Genomic DNA, 22,796 nt, shown 5'->3' with positions numbered 1-22,796 from the left:
AGAGGATCCGCTAGATTGTTCATGATCTTGCAATATATAAGTGCTACAGCTCGCCCACAATCGGGTCCATCAGTAAGCTATCCTCCATTTGGTAAAAGTCAGGCAACTGCACTCCCTCCATCCCATGACACCTCAGGACATGTCTCAGCTGTAAATACCAGAGTCTCTCTCCCTCTGCCAATTTATATTCTCATTTTAGATTCTCAAATGTCGTCAGACATCCATGAGCTTGTCAATTCCAATGAGGCTCCACCTACAGAAGCCCTTCAGGCATCCCACTTCTGCCCACTGGTCACAATCCCACAATGGGTATTGGCACGTCAGTTTGGATTCCCACCCCAGCAGTTTTGTGGCTATTCACCATGGCTGAATGACCGTCATCTTATACGCCGGCAGATGCGTCTTACGTCCATCCTTCTACATTGCAGCAGGATATCCCCCAGGTCCCAGTGCGTGATGGTCTACCCTGTAGGCTGGTTCCTCGTACGGTGCAAATACCCAATCGTTCTCGTTCACAAGGTGAGCCGCCAGATAGTAACACCGAATGTCAGGCAACGCGAGTCCCCCCTCATATACTGCCCTTTGCAGCTTTCGCAGAGCAAATCGGGGGCTTTCCCCCACCCACAACAGGATGCATATTTCTGCATGAATTGTTCGAAATACTGCAGTCGGGATTTGATGTGGAGTATTCTGGAGTACATATAGTAAATGTGGGAGGGCCATTATTTTAAACAAGACAATCCTTCCCTTAAGTGAGACTGGTAGCTTCTGCCAGTTTTTCACATCTTTGGTAACCTCTCCAGCTGCGGATTTAGATTTAGTTCTATAAACCTCTCTGCCAACCTAGTAACCCCGATTCCTAATACTAACACAGGGCTGCTGATGCCGCATGAACTCACCTTCCTTCCCAGTGGGACTTTCCACTGTTTTAAACAATTTTACTGCACACAATTTTAAATCACGCTTTTTTCCCATTCTCCCCAATGCTGTTTTTTGCTTTTCCTCTGCCTCTTGACCTGGTCCACCATGGCTGTAGTGCCGATTGAGCTGATGGCAGAGGTCACATTGTGAATTTCATTTTCACCCTATGACATCCTCAGGCGGTCAGCACTCCAGTTATCCCTTGCACCCCTACTTAAGCACATGCAAATGTGCAAGCCCGTCTGCACCTGTCCGCATCCAGCTGGGTTGAGGGGCCAGAACCCCTATTCTTGATCAAGAAGCCCCTAGTGTGTACTCCCCACAGGGTCTTCAAAATCTCAGGCCCGCACTGAATACATTCTGCAAGACTCCTAATCCCAAGATACCCCAATCTTATTGTACGTACTATCAGTTTTAATGGGCTGGTAATTCCTTGCCTGAATCTGTTTCAACCTCCATTGCAAAAGAGATTTCCTCTCTGCCTAAGACTGGAGGCTAGCCAAAAAAGCTTAAATATATTAGTTTAAATTGTCTCTTCCTCCAAAATAATCAGGTATATTTATTTAACATTTTCCTTGATGCTGACCCTGACCAGCTTTTTGTAACAGAAACTTGCCTCCAAGATGGCTCTTCTCCTGATATAATTTCTGCGCTTCCTTCCAACTTATACCTTCTAGAGATAAACAGACCACATAGTTTAGGAGGAGGCATTGCTATTATTTATAAAAAGGACTACAAATGTAATATTAAGGACCTACAGATTCCTAATTGTGAAGCTTTACTCTTTTCAATTGTCTTCTCCCCTACATTCACCCTCTCAAGGGCTCTCATTTATTGGCCCCCCGTGCCTTCTAGTAACTGGTGTTCTGTAATACTATTTTGGTGGGCCTGATGTCACATGCCAACTACAGCCTAATCTGTTAAACAACATTGAAAAAGTGTAATTTTGAAAGAAATAACTCTGAATAGATAGTGCCTTTTTTGAGAGTAATTACTTGTGTCATGCAATATCTGAGTTGACCTCCTCTTTCACCAGTATTTCCTCGCCGCTTATCCTCGCTGCCTTTGGAGAATCACCAGAGAAGCTTGGTTATAAAACTAGATTTGATTAGTATTTTCATTTGATTATTTCCATTCAAATGCTTTAGAGGCAGTTCTCACAGCCATTACATCATTATTTAACCTAAACCTACACTGGGATTGTATTTATTTATCTATTATGATCAAATATTTGATGCGCTTTTCATCCTAGTTTTCATTTTAGTTTTTCTTGCAATATCTAATATGGACTTTCTGGTTGACACTTGCAGTCGTCTACTCTTCTTTGGCTTTGCTTGGCTCTCGCCTAGTATATGGCACTTAGCAAAGTTTAAGCATAATTTTAGGACAACAAATTTTTTTGTTTTTTTAAAACAGGCAGGTGCATTTCCATTAACTCTTAAACAGAGTCCTATGCAGAATATGAATATATATTAATTTGAGGATGGATGCAAGAATTTATGAGAGCCAATCTTGTTAATGAGGAATTGTAGGTGCTCTAGAGACAACGTAGGCAATCTAGCTTCCCCTCCTAGGTTGGGTTAGTGTTTTATCTAGCATAACGTTCACCCAGTAAAGGGTATCCTTTCCCTTAAAGAAAAATGTCAGGGCAACAGAGAAATGTCCTCCCCCCAGGGTTTTACAGTGGTATTTGGGAATACTCCTGGGAAATGTGGGCACGTTTGTAGGGTCCATAAATGCTTTTCAATAAAGGAGCGACACAGGCCAATTTCTAAGAGTCTGGATCTGAGCCAGTGGATAACGCACTAATCATGGAAGGTGTCCTAGAGTTTTACAGTAGATAGTTCATGTGCACCTTAGGTGGAAGTGGTTCCCACGGCGAGCCAGAGGATTACTGTGAAGTACAAATGGTTCCTCAGCTTCCAGGGGAACAATATTAGGCTAAACTTCCCTCTGATCTGAAGTAGAGTCTGCAGGGTGTAGCACATCATATGTTGCTTATGCAACAACAGAGCCTAAGTAGCTGAAATCCTATCTATGAAAAACATGACCTAACTAGTTGTAGTTAACCACAGAAGATGAAAGGATCCAACAGAGTCTTTACTCTTTTTTACAATGAACGCATATCAAGCTTCACAAATAGAATTAGCCTTAGAGCATTTCGGGGAGTTCTTACCAATAAAAGCCAGACCCTTGACTTTCTTATGAAATACTATTAGAGGTAGTATTGGTACTCAATAACTGTAAATAGTCAATTAATCTCATGTAATAGTTAGAGATTATAGTTATGATAAAACTAAAAAAAGTACTAAGTTCAGTAGTTTGTGCAATTTAAAAATTATGCATGAGAAGAACTGTAGCATTCGTACTTATGTTTGTGGACATGTCAAGCCAACAGTATATAAATAATCCGGTATAGGAGGAATTAAACTGAATGTGCCATGAGTAAATTAGATCACTAGTTTGAGATCTGTGGATTGGATCAACAATTTTTCATGATTTGCCTCATTTTCGTTTTCATCTCGATTTCAAGATTAGGTGGGTCATTAGGATGGCGGGCGGACTTAGTCCGCCCACCATCCCATCGGTGACTGGGACCGCACGCCATAACGCCAGTCTGTCTCATAGGCTATCATTGGGGCTACATTGTAACATTTTACATGTGCAACTTTCAACTGGGACAAAATCGAGAAATGGAGTTTAGGCTCTCTGAACTCAGAATTTAATAACACACCTTTTGGTAAAGGTTGTTTTGAAATTGTGTGTTTGAAAAAGCCACTTTTAGAAAATAGGCATTTTCTTGCTTTACCATTCTTTCAGGTAGATTCATCAACAAAAAATCGGCTCGCAAAGGGCCAGATTCTCAGAATCTGGCCCTTTGCGAGTGCAATTTTTGCATTTGGGATTCATCATCCCAAATGCAATAATCGCTGTTAAAGAATTTGTTAAGAACACTTAAGTGCATTTTCTAAGTTGTTTGTTAAACACACACGTGTCCTAGGGACACGTGTGGGTGTAACACCAGCGTCCAATATCATTTCAGGGGTGCAACAGGGTGTCCTTTGGATACCCCTGCACCCTTGAAATCGCAAAATCAAAATGCGAATCGCTAATAGCGATTCGCACATTGATATATCTTCCCATTCATTCCTATGGGCCTTTAGGCCCATAGGGATAAATGGGGAGTTATTCCTTATTTGCGATTAGCAATTAGCTAATCGCAAATAAGGAAGCTTTAGGACTCGCAAAAAAACTTGAGATTTGTACATGAATCCCCTTTTGCGAGTCTGTAATAGCGATTCCTTAATAATCGCTATTACAGACTCGCAAAAGGGGACTTTGATGAATCTAGGGGTTTGTTCTTCTGACTATTTGTGCAGTTAGAGTCTAGTTATGGAGTGACATAGCTGGGGATGTTATGTTATGTTATGTTATGTTATGTTATGTTACATTTTGTTATGTTATGTTAATGGTTGTCTTGTAAAGCGCTCAGCTACTCGGCAGAGTGTCCCGGCGCTATGAGATCTGCAGGGCCAAAACCAAGAACAACGCAGAAGGCTACTGTCCAAACAGCCATGTCTTAAGCTCTTTCCTAAAAGAGAGCAGACTTTCTAGCTTCCTGATGGACAGAGGCAGCTTATTCCATAGTTGAGGTGCCAAAAGTCTGTAGGAGCGTCCCCCAATGCGGGCTCGTTTGATTTTTGGGACAATAGCTAGCACTTGGGAGGATGACCGAAGGGCTCTGGAAGGATGGTAGAAATGTACTATATTCCTTAAGTAGAAGGCACCAGTGCAGTGAAGAGATTTGAACGCCATAGTAAGAGTTTTACAAAAAATACATATGCACACCGGTAGCCAATGGAGCGTATTTAGAAGAGACAAAGTGTTGGACCTACGACTAAGGCCAAAAATTGCTCTTGCGGCTGAGTTTTGAACAGATTGAAGTCGCGCAAGGAGATACTCCGGGAGGCCGAGATAGAGTATGTTAGCATAATCCAATTGTGATCCAATCAAGGCCTGAACCGTGATCCTCCTGTGGACATGCGACAGAAAGGGAAGACATTTCGTGAGCATTTTTAAGAGGTCAAAGCATTGTCCCACTTCACCAAGAATCTGGGAGTCAATCCAGTGTCCACTTTTGCACCCAGATTTTTCGCCATGGGGGTCTCAGCTGAAGGAGGCAACATATCAGTCAGCCACCAGGATTTCCAATTGATATCTGGGGGGCAGCCGAAAAAGAGAACCTCAGATTGGTCAGAATTGCATTTTAATTGGTTCAATTGGAACCATGAAAAAGCAGTCTCAATGCAGCTCTTAATGTTCACACCATTAAAGTCAGTGTTCTTGTCGCAGGTAAAAAGCTGCTGCGTGTCATCGGCATAAGACACTATCCGGTCAGAATTGCATTTTTTTTTCACATAATCAGTGGCTTCGATTATGCGCATGTACGCTAGTGTATCCACAGTAGTGATAGTGGCGGTCTAGTCGTGCATGCCCAGTATCTACAAAGGACGTAGCAAAATACAGGCACTGGAGCGGGCACTCCATTTGTGAAAGGACCTACAATGACGTAACTAGGAATAAAAGCCCGATACAAACAGATGAACGGTACCTCCCGGGGCAGGCTCTACATACTTCGAGGTACCGACGGATAGGTAAGCAGAATTTGCTACTGACGCTTTCTTGTATGCGCAGTCTGTTACCTTTAGCTATCCCCTCCTCTAGATGCATATAAGCTATTATGAGGGATTAGACTTAGTCGTTAACGCAGGGGTATATTTGACCACCCCCTTACTCCAAAATCTCAGCCATAACTCAAATATTATGTCTATGTGTGCTTTGTTTTTATATCCGGGCAGAGTTGCAGTGATCTAACAATGTCTAGGGGTCTAAATAGAGATCTTTAGATCTTTTAAGGTGTATTTGTGTCGTCACACAAATATTAGAAGGGAATACTGATTGATTTCTTTCCCATAGAAGCGGGGCCTCCGTCCTGAGTGGCTAGCCAGGTTGAGGTGAGGCAGGGCTATTCTACAGGAAGGGTAAGTCATTTAATCACGATGATTAGAGAAACATACGAGCTTGAAGTATTGTTTAAAAATGCACAAACTGATGGCAAGCTTGGTATTGATTGAGCACAATTTGGTTTTCTTCTCTCTCAAATCTACAGATACCCTGAGTATTTCCTTCTAAGAAGTCACAGGAATACGGGTTGTATAATTACTTTGTATTCATTATTGCACTTGTATTAAGCAGCAGCATTCATTTTTTTCATCTGGTCCTTTTCTCCACACAGCGCTGCAACCTCACGACACCCTTCATACTCACATATGGGATTTAGAATCCATCCTAATAGAAAACTAAAACATCTCTGAGCTCCTTCATAACATCACGAAGTAGTAGCTCCCAGTGTCGACTAGGATTTCTTCACTGGTAAGGAGACCCCATATGATGAAGCATGTCACCCTCGGGTGAGTGAGGGGTCTTATCCTTAAGGGATGAATTCCCCTTATGGTATACACTTTTTGTTCTGAGAGAAGCTACTTAATTAAGTTCATCTAGCATTGCTTTGGACTCACAGTAATTTAAGTTTTGTATATGTTATGAGAGGGGAATCGTCACTGTGTAGGTCATAAAACTTCTCCCTTGGACCCCCAATCTCTGGTTGTTATTAGCTGCACAATTACCCGTTGAGGTTCCAGTGAGTTGAAGGTAAACATCATTTTTCCATTTGAAGTAACTTTGATAAAGTGAAAAGTTCAATAGTTGAATAAGAAACACTTGAAAATCATGATCAAATTCTGACTATAATAACATCGATTCAACCGCTTCAATGCCTGCATCATGCGGGATGGAGGTGTAGAGTGTTTTCATGTCTATGGTGTATAGCCATATTTCCTGCCTTTCGGATAGTGTGATTTGAGCCAACTTATTCAAAAAATCAGTTGTGTCCTTGATATATGACGTAGCTTTGGTAACAAACTCTTTAAGGTATAAATCCAAAATCCCAAAACTGACCTATTGGTTCATGGATGCTGTCCCTAGTGTTAACAATGGGGCGTAAAGGTGGATGCTGTAAGTTCTTATGAACCTTTGGGAGCATATAGATAGACGGTGTCCTGGGATGCGTTTTGGTGAGGAATTTTTTAGTTTTTTCTGTGATGACACCATCTTTGCATGCTTGTTCCAAAATCGATTGTAGGAACTCCTGAAATTTATTTGTGGGATCAAACCCTAGAGGGGCATACGTTTCTTGATCCATAACATGAGCGTCCACTTCCGTGATGTAAAATTCTGTATCCATCAGGACAATTGCCCCTCCTTTGTCTGCTTTCTGAACTGTGTTTTTAGGATTATCAGAAATGTTTCCTAGAATATTTAGTTCTTTCTTTGATAGGTTGTGGAATTTGGTACAATATTTGTAATCCAATTGGTTTATGTCATGTTTAACCAAAGACTCAAATGTGTCAATTGACTTGTGGCTGATTGGCGCTTGATAAGTGCTTTTAGGTCTGAGGTGTTTCAATTCAGTGTCTTGTTCTCTATCTTCACTCAATGGTAACACATTCTGAAAAAAATGACGTAATTTCAAATTCCATGTCAGTTTGAAAAGGCTGATGTGAAACTCTAGTTTGTTTGCGTTATGCTTTGGAACAAAAGATGCTCCTTTCTGTAGTGTTTGTATTTCTTATTTGGTAAGTTGATGAGATGAAATATTATTCACTAATTGTTTCTCAATCATTATCTGTTCTTGCGTTTGGGTTTGACTGCGAAGTTGATGGTTCGTCTCCTTTTGCCCCGCCTGGGTCTACAGTTTCTTTTTGGCCTAATTCTAAAAAAGGCCCACTTGCAGAAGTTTGAATCGTTGGGCGTGCAGTGGATGTTTCTGTGGTTGGTCTCTGTTGCGTAGGGCGAGATTCGCCTTCCGACGATGATGTCTCTGTTTCAGAGGTATTTGTTTGTGGTTTATTTTGACGTCTCCTCGCGTAAACTTCAGCCCATGAATAAACTCCCCCCAATTTGTAATCAATCGTATCACGTTTAAACTTTCAAACCTTGCGTTCATTGATCTCTTCCCTGTATTTGTCCAGTTGTTTATTGATATCAAGTATCACTTGGTCCCAATCTTCCTTTTCTAGAGTTTCTTGTAATTCACTTTTTGCCTGAATTATTTCTTTGTTCAGCTTTTCCAAAACCTTCGAAAGCTCTTCAACGATGAGTAAGATAAGGTCTAACGAGCACTTGTTTAATATGGCGTACCACCGTTCGACAAACTTTTGATTATGCTTGCATAATAGAGGCTTCAACGGAACCCTTAGACCTCTTGGTATCCTCTGCGCCCCGGGATATCTTATTATAGTGCTTGCATGCAGTCGTTGGTTTACTTCACGATTTGTTAGATATAGTAATTGCTTGATGTTGTTCTCTTTGCTTTTTTTGATTAGAATGGGTTTGGTGTCTTCATTTATAAGTGCATAAATCTTTGAAACATCTTCTGTTGCAAATGCAAATGTGTCTGCACGTGCATCCGTAATCTTAGTTATATCATCATATGTCGACATGATAATTTGCTATTATCCCACAACGAGTTCTGGTCGTGCCACAGTCTATTCTGGAGCGACTCAATGTATATAAACTCAAAAAGTTTTTTAGACTGTGCACAGGCGTGTGTATCAATTAATCTGGATGCAACGTGCCTCAGAGGTATCACCTCGTCGTCCTAGAGGTGTTCAAGTAAAATAATCACCAATGCGCCCTTTACAATTAAAATGGGCTCGCAATAAGATTAAGGAGTTCTCGGATTGGAGTAAGTTCATGATTAACAGAAACATCAATTGCAACACGCGTTACGTTGTTTTCATTATCGAGTGCACCTGTAAAAAGTACTATGTAGGAAGCACTATTAGATCCTTGAAAGAACGCATCATGGAGCATGTGAGGGCAATGTACAATGAAGATGCCAGATATCCCATGGCGATTCACATCAACAGCTGAACCACACAAGGACCAAACAAGAGTCTCAGCTACTATGGCATAGACGTCACGGAACCTTGTGCCAGGGGTGGAAACCGAGAACTCAAACTAAGAAGGCTTGAAGCCACCTGGATAAGGAGACTCCAAGCAGTCAAGCATGGGCTCAACATGGACCATGAGCTACAATACTTCCTGGGCTCATGACTACCACTTTCTGTGCTTCGGTGACCTTATCTCTGTAAACATGTTTCAAAAGCCTTAACTCTCATTTATTGATACGTTTAACCTGCTACTTTGTGTCCTACGTCCAGGTTGTAAGCCATGTCATACTTGCAATGCCATTTTTGTCAGCATGAGTCTTATTATCCATGTTTCCATGTAAAAATACATAACAACCTGTATTACTCTGATTTCCTTTAACCCTTTGGATGCTCATGACGAGCTCAGCTCATCATGAGGTATACCTCTAGAGTGCTCATGACGAGCTGAACTCGTCATGACCACACCCATTATCATTATGGCCCAGCACAGGAGGAAAATATCTCAAGCAGCCAAGGTGTTAATATCATTTGTTTTCACTTACCCACAGTAACACTACAGTGATATTATTTCTCTTCTATGTCTCTATCCCTGGCCTTCTCTGTCTCCTTAATTCCTTTTGAACCCACCCGGCTTTTTTGTTCACCTATTTAGGTTTCCTACATCTGGCTCGCCTTCATTTTTCTTTATCCCATCGTTTTGTGCTTATCCCGGCACAAGCTCGTAAGATTCCCCCTATACACTCATTTACATATGAGTCATATCCCCACCGCATCCTCACTTCCTGCCTGCCAGCATTTATCCGCGGTCTAGTCTCCCTTCTGGAATCTCTCGCCACGCCCTTTCCGCTTACTACATTTTCCTGTAGTACTTATTTCCTGGCGTTTACTCCAGCGTCAGATCCATTACACGGACCTTGCACGCCTCAGGACAGCACGGATCGGGTGCGTTCCTCATGACCCAGGTAAATCCAGCTCCCGCTCCTGCCCCGTTTCATTTCCCCCGTGCCACGTTTCCACGCGTCTAATCGATTTTCCTGTCCCCCTGTATTTTATTTCCCTCCAGACCACCACATGAGAGTCGGGACGCACACGCCTTCGACCTCAACTCCCTCCGGATGAGCGGAGCTCCTTTATCTCTTTACTCGCAAGTGCCGTACGCACGCGGCAGACGTCCTTTCAGCTCTGCCACAAAGACCCACTGTAGCCTTTCAGGTATTTTGCTGCCCCAAGCCGACCATTTTCACCATTATGCATTTTGTCTCATCGTCCACCACCTCTTCGTATTTCCTTTGCTTGGCCTTGTTTCTCAACATCTCTTTGTTTTCTGTTTTCCTCATTGTGTACTCTTTCAAAACGTTTATGTCATCTTTATCTCCATCGTAATATTACGCCACACACGTTGCTTACCATTGTTACCTTGTTTACGTACAGCCCCCGGCCCCCAGTACAGTCATGTTTCTACGTCATCTGGCCCAATGCCAGCTTTGTACATTTCGTCAGTGATACATTTTTGTTCCTCCTTTTCCCTGACATAGCACAGTTTTGATGGCGTCAACCATGTTTTAAGACAATTTGTTTCTTTTGCTTCCAAGAGTCGCTTTCATATGTATTTAATTTCTAGCTACCAATGCAAGCAATATCGTGCCTCTCTTTATCCTATAGCATGACAGACACTTGGACACCAATGTTATCATGTACTGTCACTTAACTTGCCTTTACCTACGCCGATGTTCTGTTTTTTTCCCATGCTTTCTTTTAGGACATCGAGAGAGAGCATATCTTCTGAGTCCCCATTACTCAGACTTTCTTTTGATACCTGTCCACATTATCCAGCGCCATGTTGTAAAAATCTGTGATTATCGGAAGGTGTCTTTGTCTCCCCTTTTGTCTTCTTTTAGGTCATCCGGATACTCCATTCAAGACGGTTCTCACTGACAGACCTGAGCTCTTTTCTCTCGTACCATTCAATACCTTTTATCCGTGATTTCAAATGCATTACTCTGCACTTCACTTATGTTGGGTACCTCTGTTCTTGTTTACGCCATATCACTACATGACTTTACGCACCATAAGGTTTCCACAGTCACCTAGTTTTACTCTCACAACCTATCACCTTTCACATTCTGTAAGAACAATCTTTATGAGATGTTTAGTTCCTAATCCTCGATTTATATTCTATCTTGTTTTTCTCAATTTTGAAACCCCCCTTTTTTTGTCCTTCCTTTTGTCCCTCTTAGCCCTGATGAGTCACATCTCGAAACACGTGTCAGCTGGCTACTCTTACTGTACTGACCAACATTTGATTTATAAACATTTCAATCTCCTGAACCTTTGTACTTGGCATCTTTTAAACCGTTACGAAAACCCTTTCTCTCAGCATTTCCGCAGGTCCTGACTCCAGGACTACAAACTACACTTACGTGTTCACAGGATCTGTTCTTCAAACTTTTGGTGTACGCCTTTGGGTTTGTGTTCCCCTGTCCTGTTCTGCACCGTGTGCCTTCTGCACAAACATTTAAGAAACAAGATCAAACTGCACAGAGCGCCATTACTTCTTGCTCCCTAAACTCAAAACCCATTATTTTCCAAAAACAAAGATGTAAGAAGAATCACTTCAAATGCCAGCGCATCTCAGCAACAGGTGAAACAGTAGCTACAGAATCCCACTGTCACCAGAAATGTTTTTAAAAGAAATGTTTTTATAAGTCACAGCAATGACACACTATCACAAATTGTTTAAAAAATACACAGCCTCAATCGCAAATGTGTTAGCTAGCCTAGCGCGCGTTCCCGGCTGAGCCTCAGGAACAGATCTAAGGCGGCGCTAGAAAGGGGGTGTTTTATGCTCACAGGCCGCAAAAGACTAGCGTGCTGACCGCCGATTCTCCCAAGATGGCGGCCGCGCTGTAAACAGCGTTTTTAGCCGGAGTGACAAATCAGGTAGGGCAAAGATGTAAAAAGAATCACTTCAAATGTCAGCGCAGCGCAGCAAAAGGTGAAACAGTAGCTACAGAATCCCACTATCACCAGAAATGTTTTTAAAAGAAATGTTTTTAAAAGTCACAGCAATGACACACTATCACAAATTGTTTAAAAAATAAACAGCCTCAATCGCAAATGTATTAGCTAGCCTAGTGCGCGTTCCCGGCTGAGCCTCAGGTGTGCATTCACTATAGACAGTCATAAGGGGGGTGAGTTGTATCCTGCCTTGCCTGGGTGACTCATCGCTGGGCTGAATAGACCTGGTCTGCTTTTATGAAATGAAATGAAATGAAATGAAATGAAAAAGGGATTTATAAAGCGCTCTGTGGCCAAGCGGCTTCCTGGCGCTGGGGAACACATCAACATCTGCCTAACAGATAGGGGGAGGAATTAGTCCGGGAAAGCCTGTAGGAAGAAAAAAGTTTTGAGGGCTTTCCGAAAGTGAGAAAAGATGGGGATGGAACGGATGGAGAGGGGGAGGGAGTTCCAGATCTGCGGCGCGCGCACAGAGAAGCGGGTGCCCCCTGTGCGAGACTTTCGGAAGCGGGGAACGTGAAGGAGAGAGAGGGAAGAGGAACGGAGGGAACGGGAAGGGGCATGAGAGGAAATGAGGGAGTTAATGAAAAAAGGAGCGGAGCGGGCTTGCGCCCGAAAGGCCAGACAAGCAAGTTTAAACTGGGACCTGTACTGAACAGGGAGCCAGTGAAGGGTTTTAAGGGCGGGAGTGATATGGGAAAACTTGGGGAGACGAAGGACAAGACGGGCCGCCTGGTTCTGAGTGGTGAAAGGAGTTTCACTTGCACCTGAATAGGCTGTGTCTCCTTTGCACAATGCTGTCCCACCCCCTGTGGTCATGCTGCACCAAGGAGGACAGGACTGGTTTGGACTGAGCCAGAGATCCTTGCCACAAACAGAAAAATGACAACATGAGTTATAAGTATGAACACCTTAAACCCCAGGACTTTATATTACTTCTTGAAACAAGAGAATCCTGCCAATAAGAAGAGCAGAAGAACTGTGCGAGGAGTGCCGCCTTTTCTCTGTGAGGAGTGGGTTAGCCTGCGGTTGATGCTTCTCTCCGTGGTGGCGGAAAAGGACAGACTCTTTTACCCTGCTGTGGTATCCCACATGTGAAGAAATCTCCAAGGGCTGTGTATGCTTGCCTCCTGTTGGATGTATCAGGGAAATCAAAGACCTCACGAGAAGATCCTGGATGGATCTCAAGGGAAATTTGCCGAAAGGAAAACTGCAGAACTGCATGAGGAGCACTAGCCCTGATATTTTTGGGGTGGGAAGGCCTGCAGTTGCTACTCCTGTCCGGAGCAGGAGGAGAATTGGATTGTTCTTACCACCTGTTTATTCAAAAGAGAGCGCATGGAGCGCTTTAGGGTGCGTCTCTGTAATGTTTTGTGCTTAAAAGTGAAAATCCTTCTTATGCAGATGTAGTTCTTAGGGAGCTTATTATGCCTTCTTCTGCTAGTGCATGGTAAGTGCTATATGTACCTAAGGGATCATTGTGTGGCGATCCCCTTTGTGTACATGTGGGAAATGCTACCTGGGCCCCTTGTCGGGAGTGCGTAGTGAGTGCTGACCTCTAGCCCAGGACATTAACTAGATCCTCGAGGGAGTCCCTGCTCCCTCATGTTACCTCCGCCAGCTGGAGAGGAACTGTGCGGCAAAGGCAGTCTGGCCCAGCCGCAGGGCACTATCTGAGCTGAGAGCAAGGTGGGCGTATTTTATCCTGCCAAGAAGAAGAGTAGCAGGCCTGTAGCTGGGACCCATGTTCCCCACCCAAGTGCGATGCACCCGAGAGCCGACTGCCCTGCTGGAGCATTGCTGGGCCACTGAGGACACAGCTCAGATATCTGGAGGAGTCCCGGGACATGTCACGTGGTCGAGAGTCAGGAGTAGACCTTGTGTGCCATGCTCAGCCTGCTGTGCTCCATTCCCAGTGCCTCAACCACAGATTTGAACTGGGCGCACACCTCCACAAGGCCATTGGATGCCAATGGAAGCCAGCAGTACCGTCAACTTAAAGCGGGATTGAAATTCTACGTGCCACCCGGCCGTTGTTGCCCTGAGAGGCAGGTACTGTGCCTATGGGGTCTGTGCGGCTTTGGCTGCCAACCCCAGCTACATCAAGGGCAGGTGGGGGAAGTATAACATAGGAATGCACTGGACCCCTAACGCTAAGAACAGCGTAATAGGATCACCAAGTGACTTCAGTGCATAAGCTAGAAACCACCGTAAAGCATGCAAGAGTGCTGGTGCCTGGGTGGCCCACGTTAATGTTCCCTACGAAGGGTAGTAGAAGGGCAGGGAAGCTGCTTCTGCTGAGTTCACAGTGCTAGTAAGTGATTATGTATTGCAGCGTTACCAGCCCCAGTATGGGGATGTGGGATTACCTCACTGGGTTTTAATCAAACCTACTGGATTTTTGTTTGATGCCCTAAATGTAATGCCACTTAAAAATGTGTTCTTACTTCAGGAACTGCATACATTTGCACAGTGATGGTGTAAGGTGGTGCTAGGCATCAATGATATTTTCTATGACAGGGGAAACATTACTGGTATTTAGCTTTTGCATAAACTGTGATATAAGACATAATGTATTCGTGCTGGTGGTCATGCCAAATGCAACTTATAATTAATTACCAAGCGCACTGCCTGTTATGACAATCGCTTTATGGCAAAGAGATTTATGATCTATGAGTTATTATGACAAATGCGTAGCGGCAAAGTGATTCATGTGATTGTGGTCTGATATGTTTTATATACAATATATGTGATATTTTTATATAACCTTGTGTGCAGTCTCTTTTTGTGGTGTGCCTAGGGATGTATGACGTTACCACGCATGCTTTTACAACGCATGCCATTACGACGCAGGTTTTACAACGCAAGTCGTTACAATGACTTGCGCTGGGGGGCGCTGGATAGTGACTAGTTTAATTTACTAATCCAACTCCAGTCCCCGTGGATAGTAGGGAAGGTGTTGGATAGTAAATAAACTATTCCCATCCTAGAGCGCCCTCCAGTGCAATGCGTTGTAATAACTTGCGTTGTAAAAGTTGCGTCGTAATGGTAGTGCGTTGTAAAAGTTGGGTTGTAAAGGATGTTCCCCGTGCCTAGTGTGTCACTGATGTGCGCGCATGTGTGTGTTGCGCAAACGCTTTACACAATGCCTCTGGGATAATCCTGACTGCTTTGACATGCTACCAATGGGATGAGCAGGGGTTATAATTGGTGTGCAACTCCGTTACCCCAACTAGATTGGTGGGGTCTGCCTGGCTTAGGTGCATACCCTAGCTAACCAGAAACCCCATTTCTAACACACAGAGAGATTAAAAATAAGTTATGGAGAGGCACACTACATCCGTCTTTAATTTGTGGTGCCCTCACTCATGATTAAAAACCATACCACGTTTAGACCATTTTAAGCTGAACGTCTGACATGTTTTATTGCAAATTCAGGGCAAGGGGACGCCATTCCACCCTTGAACTGCCTGCACTGGACTAAGTGGTTGCCAGGTGGCAGCCTACTAGCAGACGGCAAACAGCAGACTTGAAGCAGATTTAGGAACCAAACCTCATTTGCTTCCGGGCTCGGCTTTTACGCGTCTGAGAAAACTGACCATTGCGTTACTCCAGATTTATCAAGCCTTTCATGGCCACGAAAGGTGGCCTTGTCTGACTGGATAAATCTAACTTAGAGTTGCATCGCTCTTGCACCCCGTTGCATGGTGCAAGGGTAACGCAACTGGTTGATGAAAATTCCCCAAAGTGGTTACCATTATAGTCAGGTGATTCTCAGAAACATATTGCTGCAACATATATTGCCTTTCCTTCTTTCATTTATTTTGGCTTGGGATTTTTTCCAGTTATTTGCACTGAGCAGTAGAAAATCCTACCTTTTGTCCTTCCAGCCCTTGTCTCTATTTTATTTCTAGTGCTTCTCTCCAAATCCCATCCCCATCTTCCATTTCACTCCAACATACTCACTTATGATGAGATATTGGCAGGGGTGCTCTGTGTTGAAGCCCTTTATATGTAACAGATGAATATTCACCGCTCGCTCTGAGCGCAGCATGGGGTTTGCTAGGATAGAACGCAGGTTCTGAATTGACTGCTAAATAGAACCATATTACCTTAATTTGGTGCAATAATTGAGCCTTGAACAGGGAACTTTGGGGCCAGATTAAGATAAGTCTTCTGATATTGTAACTGCAAACATGTCTGCTTTAGGGAGATTTCAAAGAAGGACAACCTAAATAAGTAGAAATACATATCTGATTCCAGTAAATGTGTGTTTTCAATCTCCTTTGTCTGCAGGATAGGACCTTCATGTGGACAGATGGCTCTCAGTTTAACTTCCAGGCATGGTATAACAATGAACCCGACAACAAAGGTGGGCGGGAGCCCTGCGTGCATTTCAACTATGAAAGTAAGTGAGAACTCCTATAGAATAGCACTCAGTAACTACCCAGATTATGTTTCTGTATACTGTTTATCTACTATTTAGTGCCTCATTCAGCTTGATTGGTAGTGTTCGTTCTGTCCAGCCTCACAAGCTGGCTGTTTGCGCTTTATTTCTTGCAGCATGTGTTATTTCCAAAATCCCTAACTGAGCCCTCCCTTGCCTGGCCAGGTTTCCTTCCTTCTGGATTTATCAACACACTGTGACTGTTGTCTCAATGACTATCTCCTCACAGCTCCCTCACAACCCTCAGAAAGTGCTGGTCAAGATTTATTTACAGAAGTGGAGAAGGCGAAGAAATGCAAAAGAATGGGTGTGTGATGAGTATCACCTGAGACCTAACCATATGGTGTCGGTCAGCTGTGCACCTAACTGGAGCTCCAGATATGGATTGAAACAATGCTGGGTGTCAGCAATAATACTAGCAAAAATAGCCCTCCACAGATAGTATTGTCAATGCCACCTTGGGGGGACCATCACTATGCAGCGATGACTCCACTACACAGCTCCTACTCACCTGGTGTATCTAATGCTCTCATGAATCCAAATGTACATCTTTATGTTTACCATCGACACTCATTTGGCACTTTGATGAGCCCTGCTGGCCACCTGGCAATCCTGAGTGGAGCACGACTGAACAGAGCCATTGCAGGAAGGTCCTTTTAAGCAGCTGTTTCCATTCAGAGCGTGGCAACGTTGAGAGAGTGCTCAAGTCTGGAAGACTGTGTTGCCTAATCACATCACTGCATTATCCAAGCTAAATTCCAGGTTTCACGAGTAGGCCCTGTGAAATGTGATAGTTACTGAATTTGATAAGAGTCCGAACCTAGGTGTTAGGCATTTATTGGCTGCAATAGTTAATGCATAGTCTCCGTTTTCGGAGAGTAACATGCAAATTAATTGTTACCACTGCATGTCCCTGTACATATTTGACCTTTGCCCGTTGTCATATTCTGACAGGTTGAACTGCTGCAGTGTAACAAAGGGTGTAATCTTTTTTGCATTCGGTGATAAGCATCGTAATTGATATCCGTGTACAAACAGGTGTTTGTGCAAGGGTTGCAATTCAATGGGCTATTTATAATCAGGGTCAATATGTTATAACAACAAATGATCATATTTCATTCACATACAAAACAGCTTATTTTGTCCAATTAGGAATGTTATATAGCCATCTAAGTGCGATTCGCTCATTATTATTTACACCAAATAGCAGCTGCTCTAATATGCAGCCACCTCCCACTTATAAATAGACGCTCCCCCACCCAGGCCTGCAGGAGCCAATTTCATGGACAATATTTCATTTAGGGCCTCATTTATGAAAAGTGTTGCATCGCTGCATGAAAATAGCGATGCAACACTTTTCAGCGCTCCCTCCTTGCGACACCTTCCGTATTTACTGTACAGTGCTCCATGTAACTGTCCAGTATTTTTTTCCTGAAGGTGTCAAGGCGCTGGGGGCCATCGGGAAGATTAAGCGAGCTATAGCCCAGAGTCACATGGTTCTGGGCAGACCCCTACCGCCGGAGCCGGGGATCGAACCGTCACAATGATTTACAGATACATCAGTATTCCTGACGTATCTGTAGGTGCAAACATGGCACATTGCTAGGGTGTGTCTGAAAACAGATGCAACTCCAGCAATGTGTCCTAAAGGGCCTTTATTAGTCTTACGCCTGCTGTGAGGCAGGCACAAGGATTTGATGTCCTAGGAGCATCACAGTGAAATCTTATAGATTTCACTGCAACCCTTCTACAAGCCTATTTAGCAAGGGAATTCCCACCCTGCATACATTATACCTGATTCAGATATAATATAGAGTAGGGGCCTTGCACCGTCGGTGCGTCACTTTTAACATGGGAAAAAGTGATGCACCGGTGGCGCAGGGCTTTTATAAATGAGGCCCTAGGGGTTTAGAAAGTGACGCATCTGCTTTGAAGCATCACTTTGTAGATATGCCGCAGTGTGATGCATATGTTATGCCGCCGGTGCATCACAAAAAGTGCTGCACCTGGTATGTAACTCGGTTCAATGTTTGAATGGTCTATTGGGCACTCTGGCTCTTCCACATTTCTTCTCACCCACAGAGCCTACTTTAAATATTCTCTTCCCGCTTACACTAATTGTCTTCAGTTACTTACATCTGCCCTTCAGTCACAGTCACCAGTCTCCCCTGTGACTTCTCCTGCTATTTATTTTGTTCTAAACCCTTGCTCTCTGAGTCAACATCCATTGATTTATTTTACGTTTCTATTACATCTAACTGAATCTATGAAGTATTTCATGTTCTTTCTGTTTTGGAGAAAACATTTCTTCTTTTTGATAATTCTAAATAAAGAGAGTCCCCCTCTTTAGCCAAAAGGGACAGGGGAGGTAAAACAATTAAGAAAAACAAATTCCCTTTCCTGCTAGCAACCTGTAAATGTCCAATTGTAATATTATAAGTATGCACTGAAAACTTACAATATTGGCCAAATTGGTCAATGTTAACAGTTAACACCTGTCTTCTATTCTTATTAAAAAAAATGGTATTCAAATTAATATTGAATATGGTTTACAAAATATAAATACATGGACATACATTTGAACATTCATAAAAACCTAGAGAAACAGCCTGGACTCTTAGGGCTAGATGTAGGTAAATCTAATTTACCGATTCATAAATACCGAATTTTACCGATTCGGTATTTATGAATCGCTAAATTAGATGTAGATAAAAAATCAGTAATTTTTACAGAATCGGTAAGATTCGGTATTTACCGATTCGGTAAATACCGAATCGGTATTTGTCATTGATTCCTATGGGCCTTGAAGCCCATAGGAATCAATAGCAAATACAGATTCGGTAATTACCGAATCGGTAAAATTACCGAATATGTATGTTTTCAACACCCCTCCATAACTATGCCCAAATACCCGTCGGAAACGGCTGAAAATCGGTATTTTCGGCCGTTTCCGACCGCTATTTGGGCACATACATCTGGCCCTTAGGGCCAGATGTAGGTGGCCGTTTCTGGCCATTTACCGACCGGTAACGGCCGATTTCGGTCGTTACCGACCGGTAAATGGGTTATCGGTATGTAGGGGCACTATTTTACAGAATCGGTAAATTTACCGATTCGGTAAATTTACAGATTCTGTAAAATACCGAATTGGCATTTTTACCGATTCGGTAAATCTGAGATGTAGATGGGACTCTTCAGAGTCCCAAAAGCCTTACCGAATCGGTATTTTACCATCAAATCCAATTTGATGGTAAAATACCGATTCCGGTGTGCATGCACATGTGTGCATGCACACCTATGCCATATGACAGGCATGTATGCCTGCCACATGGCACCCGAGCCTGTTTTGGGGGGGCCAGAGGGTGTCAAAGTGACACCCCCTGCACCCTTGTGAATCGGTAAATACCGAATTGTTCCGATTCAGTAGTCCAGCACATCTGGAATACCTACATATCCACCCCTCAGATTTACCGATTCTTAATTACCAAATCGGTAATTAAGAATCGGTAAATCTATTCTACCTACATCTGGCCCTCTGTGTATTAAATAATTCCACTCCTTCATGCATGTCCTATTTGCAGAGGCTCACTGCTGAATAATAAATTGTAATTTGAAATGAAGTAGGAGAGGAGTTGGCCTAACGGCTAGGGCGCTCGACCTCGGACCTGGGGATGAGGGTTCGAGTCTCTGTAACGACGCCAAAACCTCCTGTGATTCTGGGCAAATCACTTAATCTCCCTGTGCCTAAAATGAAAGTAACTGGAAACGTAAAATGTAACGTAACTGGAAAAATATGTAAAGCGCTCTGATACCTGATTCGGTTCGGGTCTAGTTCGCGCTATATAAAACTCCCAAAAAAAAAAAATGTATAATGGTAGTCATGGGGTAGATCCAAGTAGAGATTTATTAAGTTGTTACAAGATCAATTCATGTTGGTTATAGGGTATAAAGTAAATCCAAGCTAGTACATGGCCCCACCAGAAGCTGATCTTCATAGCTCACCCACTCATTCCAACTGTCACTCCTCCAGTCCACCAGGCATACCAACATTCCACGCTGTCATCATGCACTCCAAGGTTCCATACACACACAGAAACATGCAAACTAGCTAAGCTGCTGTAAATGTAGTCACAACATATCCTCTTTCCTTAAGGAGACAAAGAGAACAAATAAATAAATAGTTACAACGAATAATAAAGAAAAGAGCAGAAAGCCAAAGATAAAGACAGGCAGAAATAGTACATACTAAATTACATACTAGGAACAGGATGTAAATGAATAGATGCTAACAGGATTTTACCAAGAAGACGTAGCGAGACACACCACCCCTTCCCTAGGGAACATCATAAAAATATAGAGAAAAGTTAGAGAGTTAGAGAGTAATAATAAAATAACGTGTGCAGATCTAAACTAAACACACCATAAAACAGGTACAGGTGAGTACAAAGTAATGTAGACACAAAGTTTACATAGGTAGGGTGAGAACAGTGAAAAGGATGTGCGCACAACCCACACTGCAGACTAGATCAAGAGTATAGAGACCAGCTCTTAAATACTACCGCCCTACGACAAAAAACAACCAATACACTTAGAGCGTCAGCAATACCAAGAGAAAAATAAGCAACTCACACAAAAATTGTACCACGTAACACACAATAGAAGTGTAAATAACTAGAAATAAGTGTTGAATGAATTACTCCAGGCATTGCAGTCTTATTTAAATTGCTGCATGAAACATTGAACGTATAACAGTCTTACTGAAATTGCTGCAATACCCATATAACAGTCTTACGTAAATTGCTGTATAAATCATTTAACGTATAACAGTCTTACTCAAATTGCTGCAATACACATAAAACAGTCTTACTCAAATTGCTGTATAAATTATTTAACGTATAACAGTCTTACTTAAATTGCTGTAATACCCATAAAACAGTCTTACTCAAAATTGCTGTATAAATCATTTAACGTATAACAGTCTTACTTAAATTGCTGTAATACCCATAAAACAGTCTTACTAAATTGCTGTATGAATCACATAAATATTACAGTCTTACTGAAATGCTGTAAGAATCGCTAAAAATAATATAGACTTACTGAAATGCTGTATAAATAATATAGTATAGCAGTCTTACTGGAATGCTGTATAAGTAACTATGAATATAGTGGAACAATCTTACTAAAACTATCTGTAAGTCATTATCAACATAACAGTCTTACAAAAATTGCTGCTAATAATATTAAAATAGAACATACTTAAAGAAATAGCTGGATGACTTCACAAAAACTTAGAATCTTAATTAAATAGCAGTATAAAACATTAGCATTAAAACGCTATAATTGTAAAACATATACAATCCTCTAAGTAAACTGCTTTTATCTTCATAAATAAATAAGTCTTCCTGAAAACGCTGCATAGCTTAACCCAAATGGTAAAATTGCATTTAAATTGTTGCAAGTCATTAAAATAAATCAACTTTACTTAAAATGTTGTAAACATTATCATAAGCAGTACTGTTTTTAAATAAGTACAGTGTTTTAAAACAGTAGAAGCTCCAGGAAACCTTAGAACCAGTCAATGAAGAACTAGAATATAAATACCAAAATAATCCATTAGATGGCAGTGTGACCTTGTTTAGTATATCGGAAAACTGTTCATGTTCAATAGACTTGTAGCTAAAAAAAAACAAGTAAAAAGGCTGCATTGCACAGCACAGCGAAAATCAGATTTCATACCCCTGAGAAGAGCTTCGAAAAAACGTTACAAGAGGTACACAGACAAAATATCGAGTTTTAAATTTCGATATACAATTATATCGAAGTTTAAATATCGAAGGGTCATAATATAGAAGGTAAGTAATATCGACACTCTTAATATCGATATTAGTAATATCGAAGTTTTAAATATCGATGTCAGTAATATCGAAGTAAATAATTTCGATGTTACTAATATCGATTTTTAAATAAATTTTGTGTATATTATATTGTATTTATTATGTTTAATAATTTATTTTTAATGTAATTTAATTAAATGTTGACTTTTAGTACTGTAGCGGGTTGTGGGTTTATAGGGGAATAGGGTGGGAAGTAATTTAATTATGTTAAATTAATTATTAATTAGTAGGAATTATAAAATAATTAATTGAGAATAATTTTTAAATAATTATAATTAATTGAATAATTGATAAATATGTTCTGTAGCGGGTTATGGGTTTATAGGGGAATAGCGTGGGAAGTAATGTAATTATGTTAAATTAATTATTAATTAGTAGGAATTATTAATTAATTAATTGAGAATTATTTGTAATTAATATTAATTAATTGATTAATTGATACATATGTTCTGTAGCGGGTTATGGGTTTATAGGGGAATAGGGTGGGAAGTAATTTAATTA

The 22,796-nt window shown here is 41.8% G+C and overlaps 1 protein-coding gene across 1 annotated transcript in view; it reads left to right on the top strand.

Annotated features, from left to right (window-relative positions):
* Positions 1-22,796, top strand: part of LOC144827256 (lectin-like) — a 68,503-nt gene that overhangs the window by 34,683 nt on the left and 11,024 nt on the right. Inside the window, exon 4 of the mRNA XM_078685638.1 lies at positions 16,251-16,362. Within this exon, the coding sequence (XP_078541764.1) occupies positions 16,251-16,362 (112 nt within the window). The remainder of the gene's footprint in view (positions 1-16,250; positions 16,363-22,796) is intronic.

The sequence above is a fragment of the Lissotriton helveticus genome, chromosome 4_1 (assembly GCF_964261635.1).
Source record: "Lissotriton helveticus chromosome 4_1, aLisHel1.1, whole genome shotgun sequence".
Classification (NCBI taxonomy): Eukaryota; Metazoa; Chordata; class Amphibia; order Caudata; family Salamandridae; genus Lissotriton; species Lissotriton helveticus.
The sequence above is the reverse complement of the archived record's forward strand: the minus strand, read 5'-3'. Positions and strand labels throughout refer to the sequence as shown.